This window comes from Corvus kubaryi, unplaced genomic scaffold (genome assembly GCF_017639235.1).
Source record: "Corvus kubaryi isolate FWS band 111438036 unplaced genomic scaffold, C.kubaryi_AGA036_p1.0 37385, whole genome shotgun sequence".
Taxonomy (NCBI): domain Eukaryota; kingdom Metazoa; phylum Chordata; class Aves; order Passeriformes; family Corvidae; genus Corvus; species Corvus kubaryi.
This window is the reverse complement of record NW_024581127.1, coordinates 14,291,490-14,311,823: the sequence shown is the minus strand read 5'-3', so window position 1 is coordinate 14,311,823 and position 20,334 is coordinate 14,291,490. Positions and strand designations below refer to the sequence as shown.

Sequence of the window (20,334 nt, the reverse complement as noted above, 5' to 3'; positions counted from 1 at the left end):
ATGGATTTAAGTTGTCATTGACTTTTGCTGCACTGATACTTATCCTTGGAATTATACTGAAGACTTTGACTTGTGTTTTGAAGGCCAAAAAGCAGCAGCTGTCAGATGGTAGTGAATCAATCCCATTAGGATAAAAATGACTAAAGAAAGAAACTGCAAATTTATAAACACTGTTTTTTTCCTACATTGCAACACACCCAATTAGTGAATCCAAAAAGATTTGGAAGATTTAAATTACAAATCCCCATTTAATGTCTACTTTTTAATCTAATTATGAACATTGAGAACAGATTTGTTAATTTTATTGTAAATCTCTCACAAATTGTCACGTATTAAAAAAAATCCAGTATGTTAACTGCAAATAAATATAGATTTACAATCTACTGAGGAAAATAGATAAACATGTATATTTTGATCTTGTAATTTAGCTCACAGGTAAATTTAACGACTGTCATGACAAATGAAAATGCTTTGGAAATCTTATTTTTAAACTTAAGAGGGTATTTGCCCCAAATTGACACTGTTAATAGCCTGTTCCAAACAGTACAGCTGGCTTCTGACAGCAGCTACCTAATACTAGGTGAGACCCATAATAAGAAGTGTGATTAGCCAATAGCACTAAGCAATAGAGTAAACAGGCAGCATGAAGTAATTCAGACCACAGAGGATGCTGGATTCTAATTTAAAAAATCTTCCATAAACAGGGAAAAAGTGGAAGAAAGAGCTGAGTATAGATGATAAGATGTAAAGTTAAAAAAACTCCAGGAAATAAGAAGGAACAATCTCTTCACTAAGATTAAAGGCCAACTGACAAGGCATGGGACTTCACTGCAAGTAGAATATGAAATGCTGGAGCATCTGAATAGCTGTTTGTTGGCAGATGCAAACCATCATGATACTTTTCTGCAACTCAGAATCAAACAAAAGAGGAAGAACTGCACATGTGGCACATGCATACTACCAAGATGTGAATGGGGGCATCCATGTGGATCTGGAGCCCTTTGAAGATTCTCTCAGTAAAGAAATTACTTGTATTGTTATGCTTACACTGTGCAATTCTGAAGAAAAACAGCTCCAGCATTTAAACCACAGTTCTAGGTCTCATGTAGACTATTGCATGTGGTTACTAATGAGCCATCCCCTTTACTTACTGCTCTGAGTAGTTCTACTTATAATCTTTATTTCTTGCCCCTGATTGTTCTTCCTCTTCTCTGTGTCCTGTTTCACCTGCTTTTCCTCTTGCAGGTTTTATCAGACAGTTTCCAATAAGGAAGGTCAGGGGTCCTCTGCCTGGACTCTGTTAGGAGGCCCTGAAAGGACTCAGAGAGTGAGTCACAGCAGGGATATTCATTTGTGATGTCAGCTCATTTTAAAGTATTTCCCTGGTTACTATTCACTGCAAAAAGATGTTTGTGATCTAGTGGCTCAGTAACAATGTTATACACACAAACTGCCACACAAGACCAGCTACCTGGTGGACATTGACAAGTTTGTAGGATTTTTATGGAAAATATCTTTAAAGCAGAATTTTTCTCTAAGCTGTCTTCTACTCTGACATGTACCATCCTGAATCAGGCTTGCCAGTTGGAAACCACAGGTTCCAAAGCACGTATCAGAAATAAGAGCTCTTGTCTATGGTTTATCTGTCTCTGGGATCCATCTCATGCTTCAGCCTGTTTAACTGGCATGAGTTTAAGGGTCCTTCCTTCTGCCCATAGCCAAATTAATCACCAAATTAATAACACAATAATACAAAGAATGGCTCTTCCAACTTTACCAAATAATATTCTTCCTCTGCTCAGAGAAATCATCCAGCAGAAAAAAAAGATCTAACTCTGCACTTCTCAAATAGGTCCCCTATTGCTTTGGGAAAGGGAAAGCAAACAAAAGTGTTGACCAATTAATTACAGGTTACTTATTTGAAGTCGTGTCCACAGAGGGAAGATATCAGCATTTAAAAAAAAAAAGTAACTTATTAACCATTGTGGATAAGCGTATGTAAGATAAAGTCTATTGAAGCCATTTTATAAAGCACATAAAGATCTAAATCCCACTTTGAAGAGAGATTTACGGCTTTACATTTTATCCCCACTGGCAGCATGACCAGAGATGAAACTTCCATTGATTGGCTTCAGTGAGAGTAAAAATAGACTGAAATCCCCTGGCTGTCCAAGAGCATAATAGAGCTGCTACTGCTCCAGAGAAGAAATGTCTAACTTTGGGTTATCTTTTGCACCTGTACACTGACAATTTTTCCAAATTGGATGAAATTTCCATGGTACTGCTGTGACAGTTTAAATTTGTGTGGAAAATTAACTTTCATCCATGGTGTGTTTGAGAAGCTGGCAGCAAAAAACAATCCCAGATTGGGAAACTGAAAAAAACAAACCTCAGGTTACTATGGATTGGGAAAGTGGAAAAAGCAATCCTCAGATTGTTGCAGGGGAGCCACCTTACTGCCATGCTAAAACCTCCTATAGACACGTCCAGAAACTGAGGGGAAAGAAGTATTGGAAAAACACTCAGAGAAGGGAGATCCATATTCCCTAGAGACTCTGCTGTGAATGTACATAGCTGGATTCTCAGGTCCTCGGGAGCATAAGAGTGTCGCATCCTCCCCCCTCCTGGGGTCCAGGCCATTCCCCTGCCCAGCATCAGCTGGTCCCCCCCACATCTTAACAGAGTCTGTTGATGGAGCCAAGCCAGGCACATTCACATGGTGTCAAACTTTGATCAAAGGTCACAGAAGGAGGATCTCTCACCTAAAGGGCAGCAGGAATATCCCATTCATAGCCTGCAGTGGGAGGAGGCATGTTTGTTCCAGATGGCACACGTGCAAAAAGGATGGCTTAAACCACTTACACTGAGTGACAAAAATCAGATTATCTGGTAGCTGATAACAGGTTAGTTACAGATCAGATCTATGAGCATTATTTATAAGAACCAGTTTGACCAGGGGAACTAACTGGAAATTTCTGTGCTGGGAGCAACAGAGCAAATGGGTAGCATGAAGCAATTCACACTACAGGGAATGCTGGATTTTAAGACAAAATCCTTCTATAAACAAGAAAGCTTGTTTCAACTCTGGGGACCTCATCATAAGTACGACATGGACCTGTTGGAGCCAGTCCAGAGGAGGACCACAAAAATGGAGAAAAGAAGGCTCCATCCAGGGAGACCTTATAGCACCTTCCAGTATCTAAAGGGGGTCTACAAGAAAGCTGGAGTGGGACTTTTCACAAGAGCATGTAGTGATAGGACATGGGGGAATGGCTTTAAACGGAGAGTAGGTGTAAATTAGATATTAGGAAGAAATTCTTTACTGTGAGGGTGGTGAAACACTGGAAGAGGTTGCCCAGAGAAGCTGTGGATGGCCCATTCCTGGAAATGTTCAAAGATGAGGCTTTGCACAGCCTGGTCTAGTGGAAGGTATCCCTGCCTGTGGCAGGGGGGTTGGAACTAAATGATCTTGAAGGTCCCTTCCAACCCAAACCATTCTGTGATTCTATGATTCCATAATATTTAGAAGTTTTACTCTAAACTATAGTAATTACACCCACTCTCATATTTAAGCTTAGATTTTTACTTCCATTTGTACAGATTCTTTTAGCTAATGCTGATGACAAGTATATATCAAAAACCATCCCTGAAGACGAGAACATACTCTGCAGGTATGACCTGCAGCTCTGTTGGAATTCAGGTAGCAGGTTTGATTCTAAAAATGACACATTTATTTCAAAGAAGAGGGCAGAGACTGACTCATCTTTTTTAAGACATTTGTAGCTTATGATTTAAAGGCATATAGGTATGAAGAAGCCCTGCTGAAAGAAGTTTACCAGCATTCATAAAAATGAAAACCCATAATTTTAATACAAAGGTACACTTGAATGTTGGGAGAATACTATACAATTCAACTGACTGTAGTGACCTATCACAGCATTTCAAAATTTTGTAAGGTTTTCTCAAGAGTTCTAAACTCTCACAGGTCCTCGGTATTTAACTTTCAAAGCCCTATTCTTCCATGCTTCATTTTGAAACCATTTTTAACCAGCAGTGTTGAGACTACTTTTTTTATAGTCAGGTGGAGAGGGGGTTTTGTTTCTGTTTCACAATGTAGACATACAAAAAACATAATCTTCTTAAGTCTGTGATTTCAGGGGGTGAAGGAAGGGAAGAACTATCTTCTCACTGACAGTGGAGAATGATGAGGATTTAACCCCACATACTTCTGAAGCTCAGCAAAGTGCAGAAGAAAGAAAGAGGCTGCTTAGGAGCACATCAGCTCCTCCATCACATCACTGAGTGCACTGTGCTGGTGGGTGCTCATGCAGCTTGTCAGCAGGGAAGGATGTGAAAGAAATGGATATGGACTATGTCACCTAAGGCTGAAGGCGCTCATCCTGACTAGAGAGGAGTAGTCAGACATGGGTTTGAATGAAGCTTGCCTCCACCTCAAATAAATAATGCAAAACCCAGTCTGGTAATGATTCTCCTCTTGCCTTTCTGTCTGGGCCTGAGAAAACCTTCCCCAGCAGCATTGCTCCTGAGCCCTTCTGTATTCACAAACAGGAATCTTTGAGTGAATTTTTTTGGTTAGCTGATAAATTCCCAAACAGCTCTCTCATTTAATGTCATCTTATTGAACTCCCTTAGAAAGATGCATCATACCTGACAAGACCAAATTCTCACCTTATTAAAATCAAAGAAGTATAAATACTGGGGAAGGAAGAAGAGTGCAGTGGTCAGAGCCCAAGCTAGGAATGCACAACCTTTCTCAAAACCTGCTTCTGCTTTAGATGTCTTGTAAGATCAAGATAAGCAAAGTTAAATTAAAGGCTCAGTCTACCAATGTCATCTGTGAATGGGATAAAAGGGCTTCCTTTTCTCACAGAAACATTTGGTAATTACTAAAGTACTGAGAAGAGATTTTGTAGCCAGGCATCTCTAAAAAAATAGTCTTTTGTTTATGAAGGCAGCAGTGAGGCAGGTGGTTTTAATGTAACTTTTAAAAAGTAAGTTTAGTTTCCCAGATAATCCAGCTGACACCCTCCGACTACAGAGACTGCGAGCTCTGTGGGTTGTAGAGTTAACAATGTTTGAAGCTGAGTTACAACTACCTGCAGGTTGAACAAAAGAGCTATCAAAATTATTTCACATAAAACTCCTGGTTATACTCAAAATAGATTCCAGTAAAGAAAATAGTAATACTTCTTAGCTTTCAATAAATCCATGCTTTTATACCTAAATGTCCTGGTTGCCAGCTGTGATCATGGTCTGTAAAACTTCTAATGTTTGTCTCAAAGCTTCAGGTATAGAAGACAAATAACTATGCAAGAGTTACATCTTTCATGTAAAAGTAGTCATGGTTTTCTAAGCCCTTGCAGCACGGGAATCATTCATTCCAAGGGATTACAGTTGACAGTCTAATACCTCAGTTCGTGGAGACCACCCACAATTAGGAAAACCTGAGGAAGGCAATACCGGGATTTTACCCAGAAGATCCAAAGGACCAAGTTCATGCTGCTCTCCTTCTGTTATGTAAATAGTGTAAAGACCCTTGTTACATAAGCCAGTGGGTTGCCCCAGGGGCTGATCTGGCACAGTGCCCTCAGTGTGTAGCTTGGACGGAACTGAGCGGCTCCATGGCAATACCACTGCAAACAGAACTGGCTCTTTTCCAGAAACCCTTTCTTTCTGTATTCCTTCAGTGCTGTTGGGGTTTTAGGAGCTCTCCTGTTTTGTCGTTTTTTTTTTTTTTTTTTTTTTTTTTTTTTTTTTTTTTTTTTTTTTTGTTCTTTTTTTTTTTTTTTCTGTTAAAGGAATTTTCCCCATACGTGTTGCTAGGGGGACAAATGGCTGGGTACTTAAGAAAAACAAAAGTGGTGCCTATGGGGGTGGGGTGCATCTGGCTCCTCTTTTGTTTCACCTGGGTGTGCAGGCAATCGGTCTCCAGCGTTTGGACAGAGAGGGAGGCTGCTTTCTTTGTCTGCTTTTTCCCTTCTGCTGGAAAAGCCCTGGGATCCCAAAGCCCGCCTTCCCCGCCGCGCCGGGAGCCGGGCTGTGGCCGCCCTGCCCCGCGGCTCCTTCGAGCCTTCCCTACGCTGTAGCCCTGCTCACCCTGCCCGCCCAGACCTCCGGGGGGTTCCCCGTTTGGATGCATCTCATCTGCCACCAGGAATTTGTGCTCGTCCCTGCTGTTCCAGCCTGTCGTTCCAGCCTGCTGTTCCCGAGGGTCCGGCTGGACACCGGGATCGGCTGCCCCGGGGTTTGTGAAGCCTTTGTCCCATCCCTTCCCGGGATCCCAGAGCACCAGTGCCGCGTGCTCCCCGAGCTCGCTCCGGAGCGCCCCCTGCAGCCGCGGGGGAACCATCGCACCTGCCCTGCTCACTGGGAGCCGCCAGCGCCCCTGCCGGCTGCGAGCGGAACTGCACCCGAGGGGAAAGGGCCTGACAGCCGAGAAGGCTGGCACTGGGTTTGTGATTGTTCGCTGTTGCTGCCATAGTTATTGCTGTTTGTTTGACTGGTTATACACATATAGATAGATAATAGTAAAGAACTGTTATTCCTATTTCCCATATCTTTCCCTGAAAGCCCCTTGATTTCAAAATTATAATAACTCGGAGGGAAGGGGGGTCGCATCTGCCATTCCAAGGGGAGCTCCTGCCTTCCTTAGCAGTCTTTCAAACCAGGACAAGTGCCTTTTGCAAAAAGCAAGACATCATGCTTAGCAATCATGTCCTGCACATGTGCATGTAAGCACTAAACTACTATAAAGTGAACTTACGCCTTCCATTCTTTGAGGTTAAAATTTGCTTATTAATTGCTTTCATGTTGATCTTTGTTTCATTTGGTCTCCTTACCATACAAACCCAATCATGCACTGGGAAACAAATCACTGAACTTTTGCTGCCTTTTAGCTCCTCTCTGTGAGTTTGTAAAGCACTACACCCCATGTTCAGGGTCCTAAATCACAGTTTCTATAGATAAATCCAAATTTCATAGCAGGTGTAGACCATGGCATCCTTGAGTCCTAATCAGTCCCTCCACTGTCCACATCATCACACAGCTGGAGCTCAGAACTGGGGGTCATTCCTGGGGCCACGACATCAACTGTTGTTTATGATTAACACATAATCTTTAACAGATTATATGCCTAAAATCAGCATTTTAGCAATAGATGTTATTTGCAACCATTGCACGCCAGTCCCTTGAGTTTCAAGTCCAAACACCACCAGATGAGGGCTGTCAGAGGAATTAAGGTGGTTAACTAAAGAGTCAGAAATATAAAATCAAGCCTTTAAATGCATAATATTACACAAATGTTTGCCATCTAACATCCTTACCGCGGTGTCGTTGGTGGTAATGTACACCAACACGTCCGAGTTGTTTCTGCCATTAATGTACCGGTAACAGTTCCACACACAGCTTATCAAGTAACCCTGCAAAGAAAAGTGATTTATTATTCTGTGCAGAAAATAAACCATGGACTTTTTCTGTTAGAGCATTTCCATTCCATATATAAATATGAATATCAGCATGACAGAAGCACAGGACAGTCACTTCCCTGGTTGCAGTGACTATGAGAATGTCTCGGGGTTCTGTGAGTAATCCAACACTGTTCCTCATACTGACAGATTTGGAGTTCTTTAGAATTGAGAAGAGAAGGTTCTGGGGAGACCTTACTGTGGCTTTCAATATATAAAGGGGGCATATTAAATCAGTGTATTCCATATGACTGGAATGGTCTTGCTCTTCTTGCTTGACTAGAGAAAATTGCCAAAGTAAAAGTTTTTATTGACATCTGAAGTTATTTCTGACCTTTTAAATATTGTTTAAAATACTTTTTTTTTCCCCAGTGTAAAAACCTTGCAATAAACCTACTGCAAGTTTATAAAGTTCACTGATTTTGTTCTTGGAGCTTGGGTAGTGCCACCTGTTAACTAGTTGTCTCCACTTTTTTAACTGGTTGGGCAAAATGCTCACAAGCCACCATCTCCTTCACAAGCAGGAGAGATTCCAGTTTGGGCAGCAAAGATGAGCAAAGTGACTGGAAGGAAGATAAGAGGCAGGAAGATGTGGAGGAGCTGCAGTCAGATCCGCAGGATGTTGGTAACAGCTGGCAGGACTAAAGCAGCTCTCTCTGGAGCTTTCTGCTTCCCATTGTTGGAGGTTAGGGTTTTTCCTTTTGTTTTCTTTCAAACCAAGACACCCATGTAATCACACATGACAGTGATGAGGAGAACTTTGTGTTTTGATAGTGCCCAACTTATATTTTTACTTAGTAGGTCTGCACAGCAATTCTTCCCCAAACCTAACACATGCAGATTAAACTGCCAGCACTGAATTTGCATGCGTGTCTCACTGAGTGAGTCATACTTTTGTGACTCACTTGCACTGATGGCCTTCCAAAAGCCTCTTATCCCTTTCAGCTGCCTTGTGCTTCCTCTGTCTCCAGAGCCGACAGACATGAGCTGTGTTTTTCAGGATTCCACGTGACTCACTGATGGCTCACTTCCAGATCATGAAGTTTTTTTTCCACCAGGGCTGACCTGGCTAAAATCGGGTAAATTTGCCTCCTCTTTTTTCACAGCACCTTACAGACCCCTGGATTGACTTGGAGGTGTTGCAGACTTTGACAATACTTTTGGCCATCAAATGGAGAAAGCAAAAGGCTTCTGGAGTGAGCTAAGTCCCAAGGGAAGATTAGACAGGCTCTACAGACCAAGCTGTGGGCTGTACAAACCTGCCCCAGGCTACTGAAACAAGTAAAGGCACATACGTGGAGAACTGCATCTTTTCCAGAATTAAGTAAAATGTCATCGTTAATTTTAAGTGGTAATAAGTAGTTCTGCAGCTTTCACTGCTCAGATACTACGGCCTGCAAAAGGCATAAGAGCCAATGAAGAACAGAGAATGAATATAGTACACTTCTGTGGGGACACAGCCTGTCTTTATAAGAAACCTTTTATATTAAGCCTACCTATTTTCAAAACTATTTCTATACTCCTCCTGTCAAAATCCAAAGTGAGGGAAGCCCTGCTTTGGATAATATAATCCTATCTGGGAGAAGCTAGCAGGAGATTTATTTTTGAATGCTCCCATTCCATGTAGTAAATAAAACACACTTAACCCCACAATGAGCCCCTACCAGCTCTCCCATCTCTGAACCCTAGCTCTAATCAGCCCTGCTTCTGCATGCATGGGCTGTTTCTCAGTGGGTGAGGTCTGTTCCTTGAATTAAGGAGGTCATCTACCAGCACACACCAAGGAATTGGCCCTGAGACACTGACCCACATAGGGTCAGTGGCAGCAACTCGGAGCACATCCTTGTCCAAGTGCTTTGGACATGTGCTGCTGGCCTGCAAATCATGAGTCACAGAAACTTGTTTTCCTCAACCTGTAACTTTATTTAAGCTTGTTCCCTGTAATTATTTTCTACCAATACTGCTGCACCATTAAATGGGGTTCCTGATTCAGTTACCAGTTTTCTTTCCTGAAAGACTTGGCTGAGGTTTCAAACACTGCCTTAAAATGCGTGGCTGGACACACAGTATATAAATATATTGATTTTTATCTCAGGAGACTAATGTTCACACTTGAAATTGGCCCTGCATAAAAGGCCTGAACTCCCTCAGCCTAATCCACCCTTACTGGATCTCCTGCATACCACAGCACAGACTGGTGACAGACACCTTTTGGGGGAGGCAGCCCCAAGCAACCACCACGAGAATGGACAGGTGTGTAAGAAGGCTGAATGTAGAAACAGGCACTGTGCCCACTTCTAACCAGTTTTCACTCTTCCCCTTTGGATGGTGGGAAATTACTTGAGACCCTAAGGATCTGAAACCCACAAAACCTTGTCACCTTGCCTCTTGCTGTTGCAGCTGCAGAGACAGTTGTTAAGCTGCATAACAACAGTAATGAACTGCAGACCTATGCTCATCAGGCGTGCCTGACCAGATGACTGACCAGCATCTTTGTGGAAATTAAGACGTTCTTGTATTGAGCTGCTTCTTGTAACACAGCAAGGGAAAGTCTGTACTGATCTGGGTCACAGAAGCCCTCTGCGTGATCCCTCGCTGGCAGCAAGTGCAGGGTGAGCACCACAGACCCAACAGAGCCCCCTCGGGTTAGTAGCTGCCTGCCCTGAATCCCATTTGACTCCTCAGCTGCTTGGAATTTTCTATTTACAGAGCTGGGATGGGCTTCAGTAACTGGTGAAAATGACATAAAGATTTCTACACTAACTGAAATTTATATGAAGATTTCAGAGGCATGATAATAGCAGACCAGTTGACCACATATATTTCCCATGTTGGTGTTACAGAAACAATGGGTTGCTGTGCTGATAAAATCTGCAATTAAATCCTTCTTCTCAGCACACTAGAATGTGAACCTTGTGAGTATAAAAAGGCTGTACAAGAACAACTGCTTAGAACTGAAAGAAATGTTGTGACTGGAAAGAATTAATAATATCAAACCAAACCACTGGTCTGCAGCACTTTATATGGCACCCTACAGTGGCCAGGACATCACCTGTTGGCTCACAGTCACACACACTGAGGTATGCAATTTAAAACAATTGACCCCTGCTTTAGAGATGCTTCTCTCCTAAGTATCTTGTCATCATCAGTGCTGGGACTTGTCCTAGGCTTTTGTGGAACAGGTGGCAACCTCACGGCTACGTGTTGGCCATTCCTGGGAGTGGGGATCAGAGCTTGGCTGTTGGGGCTGTGTTCATGGTCCCAACTGCTGCTCCATCAGCCCTGCAGGAAGGTAGCAGACACGGGGGGATGTGTTGCAGGTCAGGGCTCCCCCTGCCAGGAAGCATCCCCTTGGGCTGAGATACCAAATCCCTCAGGGCGAGCACGTAACTTCATTCCACATTACCCTTTCCCATCTGCTGAGGACACCAGGATGTGCAGAGCGGTCTCATCTCCAGGCTCAACACCTTGTACGTGCAGCTTACAGGCATATTATGGAGAACAGTGCTAATACTCAGTTTGCTGAAGACCAGCCTGTCTCACTGAACCTTTTGGCTGCCCCACTGGCAGCTACCTCTTCCTACCTACTTTTCAGAAAGAGAAAGGCCAGGGAAGAGCTGCAGAGTGCTTGGGACAGCCTGGGGAAAACATTTAATCTGGTTGTGTTTGTGCTCATCTGAGCTCATTTGGGCCTGCCCATGATGGGGAGGGTGAAGCCTCAACTACTCTGACTCAGCAGCTGGGGTTGGCTGGAGAAAACCAAGGCCCTCTTCTCCAAACCAGCTGCAGAGCACACGATTCAAAAGCCACTGTGTTGGCTACATGCCATGTGAATTCCTGTGTACATGTATACAAACACATTTATGCTGCTGGATGCCCTTCCTCAGACAGATAGGAAACATCTATGTTTCATGGTATGCAACTCCAGTTCAGTTTCTAGACAAGAACAGTGAATGGAATAATACATTTTGGTCTACTCTGAAAAGCATTTGGTGTGAAACCACCTGAAATTCCCATTAGGTGCTTCAGATCCAAGTAAATCATAAGGACTAAAAAGACAAGCGTTTGTGTGTGGTTAGCTGGCTCGCTTTCTTATCACCCTCTCTTGTCTCCCTTCCCTTTTCACAAACCCATGACTGCAAAACACAAACCCAACATCTAATACTGCATAATGTTGCTTTCTTCTCAGTAGTGCTTTCCTATCCATGTAGCTTCACCCAAAAAAAAAGAGTCATAATACCAAATATTTCTGAGGAATTAGGTGATTCTGTTTTGTATTTCCCACCAGTTGAATGCAGCTTTTCCTACTGTAGCTTTTCCTAGGTCACAATGTTTTGGTTCCTCTCCGTGTTTCTAGTTAAACTCCAGAGAGAGAGGAAGCTCAGGCGTATTTTTTTACACACAGTACCTTCCCAGTTTCAGTACATAAATGTGGTACCATCTGTTAAGTCTATCAGAGATAAAATGTGATGCATCTATGTGTGTTCAGCTTTCAGTTGATGGAGCAGATTCTGTAAATCTGCACAACAGCTCTTCTGGAAACATAAGAAATTCAAATGAAAATGCTAACTGGAATTTAGCATGTGTTTCTGTGTGAGTCATATTTTTTGTGACTCATTTATATGATAATATATTGCTAGAATGAGCATTATATGAGCCACATATACTCTTGGAAAAAACACAAGTTACCATTTTAAAACAAAATGACTCTTTCGCACTATTAATTTCTTAGGTTTCTTGCCTCTGTAGTAAGCATTTCTGCCATTCCAATTATAGTTGCCTTTTTTTTTTAATAAGCTTGAAACTTCCTTGACATACTTACTCAAGGAAACACCAGACCCACATGGGGTAAAAATGAGCTGTTGCTTGCATCAGAAAAAATTTTTTAGAACACATTCCTTGTGGAACCTGAAAAATCTATGTATTTATTAAATTCACACATATTTCTTAGAAGTGCAAATAAAATCAACTGTACGGTTGTGAACATATAAGGCCAGAAGGCTAAATTGTATTGCCAAATCACAGAAGAAAAGTGAACACTGCTTCCAACAGCACCTTAATACATCCTATCTGTTGGGTTTCTTTCCCCAGTTTTGAAGTAGCTTCAATAACCTAATCTACCTCTTTTGCCACAGTAACATTCCCTGTATATGCTGTCAAATGTGTTGCCTGGAAGGAACATCTCTGGTGTCACTGTGACTCTTTGGGACTTCTCTAACCTAATGCAAAATTGCTCTGCAGAGAGAGCAAGACTAATCTGAAATAAAGTCCCACACAAGAAATACAAAACCAGCAGCCCTGCGCTGTGAGAAACTTGCAGAAGGGTGCAAGAAGAGGGCAAACATAACAGCATACTTTACAAGAGGTCCAATGCTCAGGGCACTAGTTGGAGCCACAGGTTGTTGTTTTTCCTACACTGATTTGTCTGATCTTATTCTGAGCTCTTTTTGAACTTCTGAGCCACAGCAGGTGAGGGCTGGACTCACTGGACAATCAACCTGGTTGTGGTGGTTTCACATGAGTCCTTTATGGCTGCTCTGGGTGACGCTACATCTCCTCTTTGCCTGCTACATGTCCCCTTTGCCCAGTACCTGCCACCTCCAGCCCTCTCACCCACTAGGTTTTCATAACAGCAAATAAATTCTCGTTCCCTGTGTCTTTCTGTTGCCTGGTCTGACAGTTCTTTATGTTGTTCCTCCCAGGAGAGATTGCTTGGATTTACTTACCTGCTCTACAAAATTCTTTCTGAGACAGGGCACCAGAAGGGAAGCTATGCTTCCAGAGACAGTGGGCATCAAAACTGACTAAGAAATGATACAATTTATATTTTTGGCTTTTCTATTGCTTTCTTAACATTCTTAGCATTTGATTTACTTGTTTGACCAGAAATGAGCTAAGCTAATATTTTCACAGGTCTATCTGTTACAGCTACAAGACTCCTTTTACAAGTGGTCACGCTTCCTTCAGAGTCCACTACAGTGTTTGTGAAACAAGAGCATGTTTCCTCTGTGCCCACTACTTAGCATTTTTCACCACTGAGTTTTTCTGCCATTCCATGAGATTCTCCTGCAAGGACTTCTTGGCTAACTGCTTTCCCTATTTTGAATAACACTGAAAAAAAATATTGTTAGATTTCCTTCCCCTTCCCAGATCTCTTATGACTGCACCAAAATGCATGGGTTGCAGTGTTGGAAAGACTGATAATCTATCTTTATTCCCTATTCCCTATCCACAGTCTGTGAGATTCCCTTTTCTTGTCTCCCTACACATCTTAAGGTGCTTTTTAAAGCTTTTGATGAGAGATACTGCCAAACATGTTCTGAAAAAACAAGGAGTCTGTATCAACAGGCTCTCCCTTGTCCACTAGATGATCCTCTGCTTCAAAGGATCCATAAGTCATGAGGTCCTCCTACGAGCACCACACTTCCCCATTGTGGCCTATATGTTCTTGTGTTTGTCTATGAGATTTTTCACATCTTTTTCATGATGTCTATAACCCTGTTTCATATAGGTATCAGGCTGCTGGGGGTGTAGATACCCAGACCTCTTCTAAAGACAGACCTCCCAGCAAGGGACATTCCACCCATGATCAGAAGAAGACTTTATACACAATAATGCACTTACCTTAAAAGCCAAAATGATACTTATGAAAAGGAGGATAATCACAACCAGACACGTAGGGTTCACAGACATAATCTCTTCCTTGTAGGGAAAATTGTTGGGCTGCATAAGCAAAAATAAGCAACACACTGTGAGTCAATTGCACAAGTCATTGAAGAGCCATTCAACTAGTGCATTCAATAATTAACAGCTTACAAATCCTTCTGTGATCTACAAAATCGGGAGCTCTCCCCACCAGCAACCAGTTTCAGTAAGTGTGGCTACAACAGGCATTGTGAAGACTCAGATGCCAAAGGCTCCCTGGAGGGCTGAGGGATTTGCTTTCTGCCTTGGATGTTGTGTGGGCTCTCTTTTCTTCGGTGCACACTGGGTTTGTATCTGACACAAACTAGGAGAAGTCTGAGGACCTTGCAGCAGGAAATCTTCCATCATGGGAAATGGCAAGCAAATCTTATACTTACTGAGTAACCATTACACTGGCACTGGTTGCCAAAGAGCAGTAGCAGCTCTTTCCAGAAAGTCAAAGCAGGAAAAACTGGACAGCATAATCCTTTCACCTAAGTATTTTATGACATTTTAAAATACACTGAGTCTATTCTGCTCCATCTTATTTAGGCTAAATTTGGACTACTTCTCTGAGAGCCGTGTCACGATTTCAAGTTGAAATGTGCCCCAGGCCCTTCTGTTACTGCATACATGAAATAGAGGTGACAAAATGAATCTTCCTGCTCAGCACAGGTTCTAGTGATTTACAGTTGTGAAACACTTTAGGATCAGTGACCGAAAAACAGCCTCTAAAAATGTTACTGTATTTTTTAGTGCTTAAAAACTCCACGCCCTTTAAAATGAATGTTCCAACTAGTTCTAAAATATTGCAAGACACAAGTTCCTGTTTCAGTTAGAATAAACCATTGTTCATAGACAGAGCTGCTCTCCACAAAAGATAGCTCCACTGCAACAGTAGCTCATTATATCTGAATGCAAGAGTTCCTTCCACACAACTCCCTTTTCCCTTACAGGTCTAATTACTTAACCAGGCCAGCTCTGCATCCTTGTCAGGACAATTAACTAGACCATGCTATAACTGTATTCTTGGCAATGATGGTGTAAATCCAGAGTAACCCCTTAATAACCCTTATTCCAGCACTCAGCCCAGTGCATCAGGAAATTATCTTTTTTTGGACAGCTGCTACTGAGAATAGCTCTTTCTTTAGCGCTTCCATGAACTGTTCAGAGTGGTTAACATCAACAGCAGCTGTAACCATTTGCAGATAAATGTTACATAAGCACATTTTCCGCTTCTTGACAGCAATGTTTCTGTTCCTCTACTGAATTCCATGGCTGAAGTTTTTATCATGTTATCTTCTTTATCGAGGTACAGTTTTTGTAGGGAACTAGCTTGCTATAATTCAGTAAGTTACTACTTTTTTTTTTTTCCCCACAAAAGGTTATTCTACATATAGTGGATGCAGTCACCCAGAGACCAAGAAAGCAAGACTATATGCCAAGAAACAATGCACTAAAAATTAAACAAAAACCTTATATGCATAAAATTTAAGTATTAATGCCCCAACCTGCCCTCCTGCGTGCAGGAGGGAGACTCTAAGTTAGAAAGTTAGAAAGTCTGGTCAGTCAAGGACAGTTACAGTAAAAACTGTACCCAAATGATTTTTTCAGTACTGATCTACCATTAAAAATATAGTCAAAATAGTTTGTGAATGTAATAAAAAATTCCTATTAAGACTTTGGTTCTGCTACACACTGGTTTTTGGGACCCAGTCACTGGTCAAAGACTGGATGCTATGTTCTTGGCCATAACCTAATGGCCTGTTTCTAGACATCAGCTCAAATGGGATTTGCATGGGGGCAAGAGGAGGGCAGGAAAATGACCAAGAAAGTTCCCACTACCTTTAAAAGCAGGAACATCTGGAGCCATGAACCCTGGTCAAGTGTGGTGCAGGATGTGCTGCTCAGCAGTGCCTGGCCTTCCCTTAAGTCAGCACCAGTGTTTCAGCACATAATTCAGCAAAGCCAGGAGAGCGCATGAGGAACAAATACTGTGGTTTGTCCTCTTCAGGCTCAGCTTTCTGAGTCTCTGTCCTGAAGAGATGAGAGGTGTAAGCAGCCCCAGTGAGGCAGTGGGTGCTGCACCCATGCCGTGCAGATGCCAGAGCTGCCTGTGAGATTTTGGTGCAGGGTGTGAAAACTGAAGTCAGTCCCTTCCAGAGCTTCCAGGCTTTCTGTATGGGAGACAAAGCCTTCAGGGTAATGGATAGCCCAGGAGCATTGGATCAGCATGGAAGAAATCCCTTTGTCTTTTTTTGCTAACTGGGCTGGGCCAGCCTAAGAGAAGTCTGATATTAAGTCACAACTACAAACCCCTTTAGTGCTGTAGGAAAACCAATTTACAAAACCTGCAGCTTTTGGCAAAGAAGCAGGAAAGATTGTAGGAAGCATCTCAACTGGCTCCAGTCTCACCTGGTACATGGAACTGGTGCCATCAGGCAACGCTTGGGGTCCCATCCCATGGCTGCAACTGTTCCCAAAATCTCATTAATTCCTGCAGAAAGCAGGTACCAAGAGTGGTTTAGATGAACCAAACCATTGGCCTTCACTGACTATGGTGATGAGCTTAAACACTGATATGGATGCATGAGGTGGGACAAGAAATTCTGCTCCTGTGCTGGGAGTTTGCTCTCCTGTGGGAAGACCAGTAGCTGAAATCGTGCTGCTGGGAAGGTTCCAGGCACCAGGCTCGGTGCTGCAACTTCTGGAAAAAGATCAGTGTCAAATGTTGTGCAAGGTTTGATGAAGCTGAGACTGAAATACATCTGGGTGGGAAAAATCAAGCCTATCGCTGGAAATACAGGAGTGATTTTGCAGCAGAACATGATGAAATTTTCTATACAAACAAAAGGTAGTTGTAATGGTGTTGCACTGCCATGCTAAAGTCATAATTAAAGTGTCATTTATAACCTTGTCACAGACAGGGAGAGGGCTGTGTGCATAATAATATACCTGACACACTTCTAATTTTAAAAAATTACTGCTTATTCATATCAAAGCCCTATTAAACACTTAAAAAGACTCTAAAACATGCATGGAAAGTACATTTCTACTGCACTGGTATTGTACAAATGCACAAGAAGAATAAAATGACAAAGCTTAAGCCGTTTCTCATTCCCTCAGCCTGCTTGCATAACCTTTCATAACTTCCTTCCCCTTGGACCACAAAAAATCCCCTTTAAAATATGGTGCAGATTGTCATTCCAAATTACAATCCTCCAAGTATCAAAATCTTACAAAATTGAAAGAAAACAGCAATGTGTCTGTAGAATTTGCAAAGCTCTGCTATGAAGTTAGTGGTACTTCTTTGGAATTACAAAATGGCATTAAAAATGTCAGAAAGGATATTTTGGTTTTAAGCTTTAGTTTATAGGAAAAATTTCTTTAGGTTAATCTCTTTTATGTTCTCTAGGCATTTCTCCATGGATTTAAAAACATGACTGATGCCACCTGAACTGTCAGGCAGCAGCATTGCAGGCAGTCCCACAGTTAAGCTACTTAATATACTTCGGAATTTTGTTTAGATGAACTGTCATAGTCTTGTACTTTGATTAAAAAAAAATTTGCATAACTAAGTTGCAGACCATCCTGTTCTGCACCTCTGCTTCAATCCATTTCATATATGAGAAGATTAAGTGTTTAATTTGACAGCTTTAAAATGCCCATATATCAAAGATTTAGTGGGGTTAAAAGAAAGAAATGTGCTTTAGGTTAAACTACTTTAGACCTCTGCTTAGACCAAGAACTAAAATGATTTTTATTTTACACATGTTGGATTTGCTGTATGCAAAAGTTTTTGCTTTTTAAATGACAATGACAATGACCAAGACATCCAGTGTAACTCTTAGAAACTTTGATCACATGATCACCATCAAAGTTACCAAATGCAAAATTTGTAACATTTACTTATTTTACATGACCCTTCATGTTAAGATGCTCTTGCCATCTATGGCAATTAAGTAGCACACCAGTGTGCAGTTGGGTATCTAAAGGCAACAGAAAGTTTCCAAAGACACTGTGCCTAGGAAAGAAGCAGCCAGTATAGACTGATGTTACCAAACACCTTGTGGACATAATTGCAACATTTTCAGCTATGGCCCTGCCCAGCTTATTGATATGTACTCACCATCTTGCTAAAAATACATGGAGAATTTCACAGTAGCTGTAACTCATCACTGACAGACAGACTGAAATCTGGCAGATGTGCACCAAAGTAACTATATAATGATCCCAGATACTACTGAAGGGAAGTAGAAATGGTTAAAGACACAGGATTTTCATCACCTTGGAGCAAACAGAAAGTTCTTCTGAGACTGCTAAATGTATCCCGTTACCTAATGCACAGTTTCTTCCAGATTCAATTCAGTAATGAATTTGAAGAACAATTGGTATTTTTCATTTACCTTATGGAATTGTGCCCCTTAAAATATCATTCCCCAAATGCAAAGCAGTTTTAGAGGAACAGAAACTGTAAGGATGCCAGGAAGAAGCACAATCCTGGTTTCCTGCCTACCCTGGCAGACCACTGCAAAGGGATTGAGAGCAAGACAACTCCAAGGCTTATTTGCAAACGATCAGGAGGGATCACACCCAAATGGCACTGCATTTATGATGTAATTGCTTGCATTTAGTTTCATCTTGTCCCATGTCTGAGTATCTGATAACAGTGGATGTACCCTTCACATCTCCCCTTTGCTTTTTCCCGCTCAGACAGAGTGTATTTACTCTGAACCAAATATAACAACCTTATGCCAACTGATGTAGCCCTTCCAGGTAAAGGTACATGGGGTTCCAGTTGAACCATTTGTACTTGGGACCACGGCTAAGACACAGGAGGCATAATCAGCTTCAAAGCAGATGCAGAACAGCTTCAAAACTTTGTTAAACAGGTGGCATTAACTGTTCAAAATTCATCACAGCTCTTGGTAGTTTTTCCCCATCACTAATCTCCAATACGAATGACAAAATACACACTAATCCTTGTTTTTAAATGAATTTAACTTGGACTAGCTTCCAGCTGCTCATTAGCATTATGCCTCACATCTAATTTAAACAGCCTGCTAATACCTCATTATTTTGCATGTGAAACCTCTGATGGCACTACCTCTTGGTCCTCTTTCTCATAAATGAAGCAGGAAAAGCTGATTGTCTCTCATCATACTACAATATATCCAGCTTTTATATTTTTTTGAGGAAATTTTCTGCATATTCTCTGACTTTTAAGCATCATTTTTTACAACCAGACTCCATAAATAAATGGAGAAAACCCACATTACCAACAGAGAAGGGAAGTCTCCTCTCTATTACTATTAATTGCTCTTTTTTCTGTCCACAAATCCCAAGAGCAATTTTTGCAAACAGCAAAACAACCCAGGGACTCTACTTTTGGCTTTTAAATCCCTAGGCTGCTTACAGGGTCACTGCATCCCAGGCACAGTTGTCAAACTGTATGCTCATCTATATTGTTCAGGCTTTTACATTTCTTTGCATTTATCTCTGCAGCACACATTAGTGGTTGAACTCAAGTTCTCAGGCAGTCTAGCTCAGTGTCAGCCACGGGTTTTATTAGAAGTGAATTTGCTGGGAAAAGTCACAGGTACTGCCACTGGGAAATGGCGAGATGTGCTCACTCAGGGCAGTGCAGGGTAGGGTCTTCCACAGAATGACACAGAAGAGCCAGATTATACTCCTGTTCACAACCTCCCACCAAAGGACTCGATCCCTCTAGAAAATGAGCCTGGAGAAGCTCTCCCAAGGCTGACATTAGCTTTTGTGAAGTGCCTCTTGGATTCCAACATTATTAATGGAAGTTAGGAGGAGCATGACATCTACTGCTGATTCCTGAAGACCTTCCTCTACCCAAAATAGAAACTCACTGGCAGATGGTCGGCTTGACCACGACCCTTTGCAGTCTGCCAGCTAACCTCTCCTAGCCCATGTGATACATCCTGTATTGATCTAGTGCTTTATCGTTGCTCTGAGCATCATGCTGTGAAGTCAAACATCTCAAGAAAGTCCATTATGCCCCTGCCCATCATTATTGATGAAGTCAGTAATCTTGTCAGTGAAGGAAAATGAGTTTGCCTGCAGGACTGATTTTCCATGAAACTGTGCTGGCAGTCATTAATCACTTTTCTCTGGTCTAATCCTTTATCAATGGACG

The 20,334-nt window shown here is 42.0% G+C and overlaps 1 protein-coding gene across 1 annotated transcript in view; it reads right to left on the bottom strand.

The window, feature by feature from the left end:
• Nucleotides 1-20,334, bottom strand: part of LAPTM4B (lysosomal protein transmembrane 4 beta) — a 61,752-nt gene that overhangs the window by 14,028 nt on the left and 27,390 nt on the right. The window contains exons 5-6 of the mRNA XM_042035949.1: nt 14,109-14,207; nt 7,344-7,439 (exon numbers count right to left, since the gene is read on the bottom strand). Coding sequence (XP_041891883.1) covers nt 7,344-7,439; nt 14,109-14,207 — 195 coding nt within the window. The remainder of the gene's footprint in view (nt 1-7,343; nt 7,440-14,108; nt 14,208-20,334) is intronic.